Source organism: Squalius cephalus, assembly GCF_949319135.1.
Source record: "Squalius cephalus genome assembly, chromosome: 5".
NCBI lineage: Eukaryota > Metazoa > Chordata > Actinopteri > Cypriniformes > Leuciscidae > Squalius > Squalius cephalus.
This window is the reverse complement of record NC_137126.1, coordinates 44670111-44679912: the sequence shown is the minus strand read 5'-3', so window position 1 is coordinate 44679912 and position 9802 is coordinate 44670111. Positions and strand designations below refer to the sequence as shown.

General features: G+C 38.2%; 1 protein-coding gene across 2 annotated transcripts; it reads right to left on the bottom strand.

Annotated features, from left to right (window-relative positions):
- Nucleotides 1-3042: 3042 nt before the first annotated feature.
- Nucleotides 3043-9802, bottom strand: tor4ab (torsin family 4, member Ab). 2 transcript variants are annotated; one of them, XM_079872507.1, is made up of 4 exons: nucleotides 9647-9802; nucleotides 9528-9566; nucleotides 4548-4898; nucleotides 3043-4269 (listed from the first exon to the last, which is right to left on the bottom strand). In XM_079872507.1, exons 3-4 carry the CDS (start codon nucleotides 4860-4862, stop codon nucleotides 3454-3456), a joined length of 1131 nt encoding a protein of 376 aa, XP_079728633.1. In that variant the 5' UTR covers nucleotides 4863-4898; nucleotides 9528-9566; nucleotides 9647-9802; the 3' UTR covers nucleotides 3043-3453. The 2 variants fall into 2 exon arrangements, with proteins under 2 accessions (XP_079728633.1, XP_079728634.1); XM_079872508.1 differs by lacking the exon at nucleotides 9647-9802 and having other exon boundaries at nucleotides 9528-9585.

Below are 9802 nucleotides of genomic sequence, written 5' to 3'. Positions count from 1 at the left end.
TGGACTCCTCCAGCACCTCCAGTGCCCTTTTCCACCCTTGTAACTATTTTGAATTACACTGATTTACCAGAAAGTTCAAAGCACATAATTAAACTGTCTGTAAATGAAGCTGTCAAGGTTATGCATGTCTCAACTGATATTATCAAAGTTCCCCATGCCACGTGCGTTATTTTCAAAAAGAAAGTGTGGAGTGAAAAAATGTGAAAGTAATTGGAGCAGAATTAGAGCATTAAAATTGCTTAAAAGGGGAACCATAATTTCAATCAAACAGATTGAACAGATTCAAAATGATTAATGTAAAAACAAACGTACAGTAAAAATAAAATTTATAATTATCAAGGTATTTTTTAATACTGTTGAAAATATAAATAAAATATTGAATCATTTTTCAGATTTTTCAATACACCAGAATATTTAACTAAATATTTATAACAAAACATTTTAATACATAAAAAAAAAAAAAAAAAAAAAAAAAAACGCCACGTGGAGACTTGGCACAAATTAATCTTTCGAAGAGTTAGGAACCAATTTATTGAGTCACACAGACTGAACTGACAGAATCATGCTACGAACTGTAGATGTGTTTAAAACTGCTGTAGCACTTTAAAAAAAAACTCATGTTAGTTTTGCACAGATTTTAACCCTGGGTTAAGAAAAGTCTTCCTTTTCTAGAGCAAATATCTAAACATTTGAAATCAAGATACGTGTACTTGAGAAGCAAAATTAGGTCTTGTTTTCTACATAAAATGTATCAAAATGAAGTGAGTTTTTGCTTAAAGCAAGAAAAAATAACTGTCAGTGGGGTCAGCAAAATAATCTTGTTTTGCAGCGCAAAATCCTTGTTTCGCAAATCCTTTGCTACTACAGTCAACATATTTCATGGCATTTTCTCCAAATGGAAGGCATTTCACTTGGAAAGTGTGTGCATGTGTGGTGATCGCGTGACACTTTTCGGCCGTGTCTCAATGTGATTAAAAGTGAATTTTGTTATGTTCAGCATTCTCAGACAGAAGGCTGTAGGCAGGTATGGGGTGTGTAATTGGGATTCAAAATTATTTGTGGTGGTAACCAGGCTTCTGTCTCACACACATAAACACACAAGGGTGAAATCAAGATCAACCTGCCAATCACAGCAAAGGAAACAAACCCAAACATCAATCAAGTGAAAACAGCAGTGCAAACCATCAAACACAAATATCAAAATTTTGACCACAAGACAATTAACAGAGACAATTGATGCATTTATAGCATTTGTGTGTATATATATATATATATATATATATATATATATATATATATATATATTCAAACACAAAGAGATATATATATATATAGCCTATGAAGTATTTATGAGGTAAAACACTCCTCCCTTAAGGTTTTTAGCGAAGCATACAGACAGTAAGTCTGTTAAGTTTGTTGTCCTGTTGTCCTGTTGTCCTAAGACTTAACATAAGACATAGTGTGATAGAAACACTTACTTGTTCGATGTGAAGTTATATCCAATCTTTCAACTTGGCGACGTAATGCTACAGCTGCTAAATTGCTAAACTTTTAGCAAAAAAATATGCACAAGTTTACCTGAAAGCGATGTGACGTAATTATCCGTAAAGCACTGTTTACATTGAACAAACTGCACCCACAGGAATTACATCAGTAACATGTGACCAGAAGTTCATCCGCCGAGAAAAGTAGTGCCACCTCACAAGGATTTATACGAAAGCCCCAAAGGCCATGCACTATGATTTTTTTCTTAAAGAGGTAGTTGATGATGTATGGGGCTTGTAAAAAGCAATTGCTTTTTAAGGACTACAACAAACGGCTGGTAGAGACTACACGAGCTTCCTCCCGGGTTAGTGACATCACTAACCCTAAAATTTACATAAACCCCTCCCCCTGAACATGATTACTAGATTATCATGACAGAATATGCTAATCAATGACTAGAAGATAACTACACATCAGCTACATAAATTCATTAACTAACCATTCAGAAATGTCCTGTTGCTTCTACATGTTGTCACTTCTTTAGTCTCTCCATCATTGTCTGACTCCAGTTTGAACATAAAAGGCTAAAAGATTTTGAAATTTTCAGTGCATGACTGTGTGAGGTTAGCCTGGAAATCCAGACCTAAATCTGAAAGATTAATGGTCTGGCATCGACTAATGAAAATCTTCCAGCTCGAGGGGCGCCACCAAGCATGCAGTTGAAAATCTCACTGCACACAATTGGATAACACTACGACCAATCACAACAAGCCCCATACGCTTAGCTACCAGTGGAGCTAACTGGTAGATTAGACTCTTGCCGTATCCGGTCGGCAAAACAGCAAAAACGCCCTTCCTGCAAAGGAACGATTCGAGCGGCGTCTTCTGTTCCTCTTTTAGATAAAAAGCCAAGTCTAACTCGTTCATTGTAGCGGCCAAAGCCGTTTCAAACAACTGGTGTTCATCCATAGCCATCTTGCAATGTTTACTAATGACTTTGCCATCACAGCGCTGTCGTCATCTGTTTAGCTCGCCTCTGGCCCGCCTATATCAGATAACCCAATGTGATTGGTGCATCTCGGATACAAGGGCATATTTAATGAGCATCGTTACTCGACGCCAGAGTAAACTCGCTGAGCAAATTTAACTTGTGCTCTCGTGAGAACTCTGGATTTCCAGGGTAGTGTGAGGTAAAAGGACACAAGCTTTTGAAGCTCCGCCCTCTCTGCCGAGGAGCAGCAGCTCATTTGCATTTAAAGGGACAGACACAAAAATGTTTTTGCTCACCCTCAAAAAGGGACAATTTTAACATGCTATATAAAAATATCTGTGGGGTATTTTGAGCTAAAACTTCACATACACACTCTGGGGACAACAGAGACTTATTTTACATCTTGTGAAAAGGGCATTAGACCACCCATTTAATTTTGTCGTAATCTCAACGTCATCTCAATTTAATGTTTTCACAAGAAAAACAAACTATGTTGTTAATCATTTCTCTGTTCATATGATCTTGAGGGTCTATGGCAATCAACATTGTGACACAAATATATTATTGAACATTCTTTTAAGATACTTTTATTCAACCAAGCAGCCAGAAAAATTCCTTACATATTTATGTTACATTTTTTTGGAGAAATACTTCACAGAGACACATAATTTGAATAAAAAAAAAAAAGTTTTATTTGTCACTACAGCTTCCCCCCCCCCCAAATTCATTGAAGAACAGAAAGTCCAAAAGAACAGTATTTATTTGATATAGAAGTCTTTTGTAACATTAATATCTTTACTGTCACTTTTTTAATGCATCCTTGCTGAATAAAAAAATATTCATTTCTTTATTGTCCTTAAACTTTTGAATGCTAGTGTATTTGAAATGTAAGTTTGGCAAGTTGTTCTTTAGATTTCTTTGCGTAACTGAAAATAGCTGAATAGTGCACATTTTCAAACAGAACTCACACAGATCTCTCAAAGCAGGTTAACTTTTCCCACTACTTGTTTGCATCCAGTTTTTGCATACTGTCTTCCAGCCGCTCTGTGATAGGCCAGTTCATCCGCCAGCCTATCTACATGACTGAGTTCGGGGTAAAACCCTTCCAGGGTCATTTCCTCTAGAAAGCATTGTATGATGTGCTCCCGCTCCAGCAGGGAAAGAGGTATAAGCTCGACTACTGACTCCGTCCATAGAGGATGGACAAGAGACAAGGCCTGTCGGAGTGGTTTATGGGCTCCGGCGGTGGAGGCGTTTTGAAGAATGTGAGCTGAGATCTCTCTTTGCCCCAGACTGCTGAGGAAAATGTAAACCACGTTGAGAAACTCATTCGTCTGATCTGACTGAAGAAACGTCTGCAAGATGTCCAGCAGCAGAGGTGGCATTAGTTCTACCTCATCCAGAATGAAGAAGGGAATCTGCTCCTCTTCCTCGGCTCGAGTCACTACCTCAGTTATACGGCGAGCCAGTGCGGAGGCGCAGTTCTGCGCTGCTTCCTGTAGGGGGCAGTGGTGCTTGGATAAATAATGCACCACTAGATTGTCTTCAACCACGGAGCGGAAGTGCCGTACCAGTAGGCGGCCCAGGTGGCTCTTCCCGACGCCAGACGCCCCGTGCAAAGACAGGACGAGGGGTTGCTGGTGGGCATAAGTGGACAGGTAATCGTTCAGATGGTCCATTAGCTCCTCTAGCGCCTCCGACTGGCCAAACACCTCCCTGTGCAACGTCCTCTCCAAACCCTCAAGATCGTACTTCACAACATGGTCGTCCAGATTCTCAATGGCATTGTAGACCTGGGAGAACAGGAACTAATTTTAAAAAAAGAACTGGAAGGCACCTTTAATAAAGCTTTGGTTATACTTTATTTTGACGATCCACTTTAGAAATTCTACTGACTATGAGTAACTTTGCAACTACATGTCAACTGACTCTCATTAGAGTATCAGTACTCTCAGCACTCTCAGTGCTGGGCTCCATTTGGTGTAAAACCTGTGCCAAATCCAATGAGTGTGTGTTTTTCAATTCTGGCACAAAAGAAATGGCACCCAAGGGAAAGAACAGGAAGAATTACCTGGACGAAGACGATTACGCTAAAGAGCACTAGGAAAGGTTTAGCTCGGCTGCGCTCTTTCTTTGGCTTGAACATCAGAGTGTCATTAGGGAACATCACGCGGGACTTCCTTCGCTTGGACTTTCTGGTTTGGGGGCTCTTAGGATGCAAACTCCCATCAGAGACAACTGAGTTAGTTGACCTGACTGAATTAGATCTCTTGAGGTACTTTTTCTTGATTCGCATCATGGCTTTCAGCTGTGGGGAGATCATAGACGCGCATTGCCCACCTCCCTTCTCCTCATCTCCTCTCGCCTTTTCCACTTGAACATCCATGGAAACCCCTTCACAGTCCACCACCAGTCTGGAATACTGAGAGAAACAAACATAAAGACCATGTTACAGTTAAATATTTGTATTAATTCACTTGGTAAATGCTTTAATCCAAATCTTACAGTGCCTTTTTTGTTGATCCTGGAACAACATTCCAATCAACCAATCAGATTTGAGGGACACATTTACAGTTTATGCTAAGTTTAGGCTTTCAACCAGGGTTAGGTGCTGAGTTAGTGTTATTCACTTATCATTTCTCTTTGATTTTAGGGATAACTTATGGGTAGGGTTAGGTTTAGGGGTAGGGATAGGACTACATTTTCAGACAGGAGTGTTGTTTCAGGATCAATAAAATATGTTGAAGCAGGAACATGATTTACTTGGCAGAATCACAGAGACCGTGTTTCTTATAGCCACAAGTTCATGCAGTTCTGCTACAGGTCGAGGTAGTTAGCGTGACTGGTTTTGAACAGTCTTACATTTAGCTGTATCTTGGCAAACGCATGATAATTAGAGGTAATTAAGATTGAGAGGCTAAATAAGAGGCTGGAGTTGGCAGCAATAGAGATGTGTGTGTGTGTGTGTGTGTGTGTGCGTGTGTGTGTGTGTGTGTGTGTGTGTGTGTATAGAGTGGATGTAAATTGAAAAGCATAAATTGTAAAGACATATTGATTCTAAAGAGAATTCGACCCCAAATCAACCTACAGTAACTGCTTTTTTAAAAGTTTAAATAGCAGCTAAAAAATGGATTTCACAATTCAAGGCTTTTCAAAGTATATCAGAAAGTTCTGATATTAAATTATGTTCATTTTAAAAGCACATTTCTGATACAGGCTATAAGTAAGGGATAATCCACAACTGGCTATGCATTAAACGAATTTAATGCACGACATGGAGGCAAAGAACCGCTCAACATGAAGCCATGGTCATTTGCCAGCATTGAATTTGAAATACAGTCACAGAGATAAAGTGTGGTAAGATTACATTTATTAGAATGAATAAATTGCGGAATTTAAAACGGCTGAGATTTAAATTCTCGAAGAAAATAACCTTTTACAGGTGAGAATGTGTTGGTTTGTGTTTTTGTATCTATTAACTCAGTATTACACATTTTTCCATGGTACTTTTTATTGTTGTGTTAGCTGACACCTTCGTCTTGTTGTACTGTGTTAGTTTAGCAAAATCATCTGCTGAAGTCTATAGACCTTATGCGCCAGAGAAACGAGGGCGCCGCCATCTTTAGAATATTGTCTTTGAACTTCTGTTTTTGCGGTCGCTCTGTATATTTCTATGGCATTGCTGTCCAGGAGTAATTAGCTTTTGAAGTGGATTTACTTAATGTAAAGTTAACGAAAGTTATCATGAGGACTGTAATGTTTAAAGCAGATGACTAAACAAATGTCAGTCGACCGGGAAGATTTTAAAATGAGCCGTTCATTAATAAACACGCAAAATCGCTGTGAAAATACAGACCGGAAGTCAAAAGACAAGGCAGGGCTACATAAGGTCTATTTCATATAGCTATAGATATTCATACATGCGTCTAATTATGAATGTTCACAGATTGGCTTTGACAGTTCCAATATGGCGGACAGCTTACGTATAGCGGCCCACAGAAACAGCTGCTACTGAGGCATCTATGTGTATATACTGTATCTATCTATAACTATGACCTGATTGTACCTGCACAGTTTTGGCGCAGTGCCATCTAGTGGTCAGGAGATATGAAAAATGGTTATTTGTGCTCATAACTTCTGAACGGTTTAACCAAAAATCGCGAATCTGGTCTCTTAAGATTTGATTCCCAATTTTCCTATATCGGCCATTTTAGACAATGGCCATTTTGAATTTTGTTGTAAAATGCTATATTTTATAAACGCATTGGCGCATCGTTACAAAATTCGGTAAATGTCATCGGCACCATGCCCTGAAGGTACTTAAAAAGTACTGATGCACTGAAGAATTGTAATGAAATTTCAAAAAATGCTTGTTAACACACTAGGTAAGGAAGTGGGTGCCATCATTGTATCCTTCTTTCTTTGTCTTGTTGCGTTAGGTTGTTTATTGGGAATGATTTTCTTTGATTTCGCCCCGCTCAGGTTCCTACTACCTGTGATCGGCATTTGTTCTTTTTCAGCGTAGCAATGGCCTAAATCTACTCAGAACCTCTTGGCAATTGCATATCAAAGCACTGGAAATCACCTACAACACATAATGTAATGGTGGCATCTTTTGCATGAGCAACACCACTCACATTTTGAAAATGTAATCATGAAATAATCTACAGTACATAGTTTCTATTTACGCAAGATACATGCATTCAGGGGAAGTCCACATCCATTTATCTCTAAAGTTTTAATCATAGTGCTCTCATGTGTATTATCCTGGGGTCATCATCCTAAGCTCCACATGTCCGGGCAGAGAAAGAGAGAGTTTTACAAAAAACACACAAACAGGAAGTTGATGTATAACACACTAGCATCTACGCTCAGATGCATGTGCTATCCATACAGGCAAAAACATTGTTTTTTCATGCACTGCTCAATTAAAGTACCCCTATTATGCTATTTTAAAGGTTCCTAATTTTGTTTTGTAGGTCTCCTAAAATAGGTTTACATGCATCCAAGGTCAAAAAGCTTCAGCATCACCTTTTTATCACAGTGCCTAAAAAAGTTCGATAAAGGATTGCACTGATTGGTCAGATGTCCCAGTCTGTTGTGACTGGTCTACCGCTTACAACGTGTGTCGGAAACGAATCGCTCATTAGCATATCTAAATTTCATTTCCAGAGCTTCATCAGCCCTTGATACACAGTGAAACGAACAGTAAAGATGGCGTCGGTTTTATCAGATCAATTCGAGCGCAAGTCCTCATCCTTTGGAAGTGCAGCAAAGTGGATTAGCTTTTGTAGCGCAGAAAACAGCATTTTCTCAATGTCGACAACAAGAACCAAACTCTTCCAGGCCTCAGCTACATCCACAGTGATTGAGGGCGGGTCAAAGTAGACGTTGTACGCGGGCAGCCAATGAAGACCTTAGGCTGGAATTATGCTAATTTGTTACAAACCTACATAGATTTGTGCAGGAAGTAAGACTGGCATTACCAACGACTCGTTTTAGGCTGTTCAGAATCAGTTCTTTCTTTTGGGAGACAATAACTTTCCCCAAGTTTGGGTCCAAGACTAAAATGCATGTTTGAGCTGTTTTAACTAAAAGCAACTAAATTATGTCAGTGCCATTGTTTTGTCTCAATATTCACACCAGTAATGTTTTTTTTTCTAAGGCACGTTTATAAAAGCTAAATGTCCTAATTGAACCTAATGTGAAACCGGGCCTTTATTTATTGTAAACTTTGATTTTTCAAACTTTGCAGACATTTTACATTCACAAACAGCTATATTACACAATACATGAAAGGTAATATGCAAAAAAAGGCAAAATGACAGATTTACTCCTATCTATATTCTGAAGGTTTTTACCGAAGGGTTTGTTCATACATGTATATAATTTGCCTGGTTTTACACAACAGTTTATTCCTAAAAACATGGTGATATTTTTTTTCTTCCTGGTTGTTGACAGGGTTTTCTGATATGTGATAAAAAGAGAGACCAGTAATCCCTTCTACAATACAATATAATATGATACTACTTTATTAAACCCAAAAAGTAAATTATGGTGTTACAGAAGTAGAAACTCAAACACAAACAAACCGATAAAATAATATAAAAATCATCTACAAGCATAGCACATCTAAATCTACACTTCTGCAAAAGCCTTTGACTTAAGGAAGTTGGCACAATGAAACAGGTTTTTTTAACCTGGCTTCATTCAAGGTTTAGATTTCTTTTCTGGAAATGTATGCAAATTAGAGCATATTTGATTAGACACTGCCTCATTTGTATACTTCATACACTTTTTTTTTTTTTTTGGGAATTCTTAATGAAATCAATGAGGAAGTATGCTGTATATTTTGTTTTACCCTATTCACCTGGGATGTCTGCCATAAATATAAATGCCACCTGATATTTTGTTATCTAATGCAATGGCATTCAGACATTTAAAGGGATAGTTCTCCAAAAAATGAAAATTCTGTCATCATTTACTCATGTTGTTCCAAACCTGTATCTGTTTCTTTCTTCTGTTAAACACAAAAGAAGATATTCTGAAAAATGTTGGTAATCAAACAGTTGACGAAACCCATTGACTTCCATAGTATTTTTTCTGAATACCAAAATATCTTCTTTTGTGTTCAACAGAAGAAAGAAACTCATACAGGTTTGGTACAACATGAGGGTGAGTAAATGATGACAGAATTTTCACTTTTGGGTGAACTATCCCTTTAAGTGCAACTTGAGAGTTCAAATACTCTGAAGCCATTATAGATGCATATATGAAAACAAAACTGTATATTTCCATCTTTCAGGGGATGGCTGGAGAATGGTGTTTGTTTGCACACAGCTCTGTGAGGGCAGTTATGCAAACTTCACCATGCAAATGGTTCTGTTGCACAGAAGCACTAATGTAAAAAATGAATATGGAGACAGAAAATGATCTAGAAATGGAGGAGATTACAAAAACATGTTATGGTTCTCTTTTTTTAGTCAACAGCAGGGTCAGATGCCTAAACTTGCCTGATTGTTTGGATATGAAACACAATGTGGGCCTTTACCTTTCATGGATGAGTCTGATATCACCTGCAACGATACCACTGTGATAAAGAGAAAAACATAACAGTCTATGATTGACAGACCAAAAATAAATAAAAATCGTAGAAAACAGAAAACAGACCTTCAAAGCTGCATGAGGCGTCTGCTTGCTTCCTTCTCCTTGAGCGTTGGTTCTTGTCCTCAAAGATGACGATTTTGACGATGATGATTGATATGAAGTAGACGATGTTCGAAACACACATGCACACCTTTCGACTACCTGCTCAATCCTATTTCC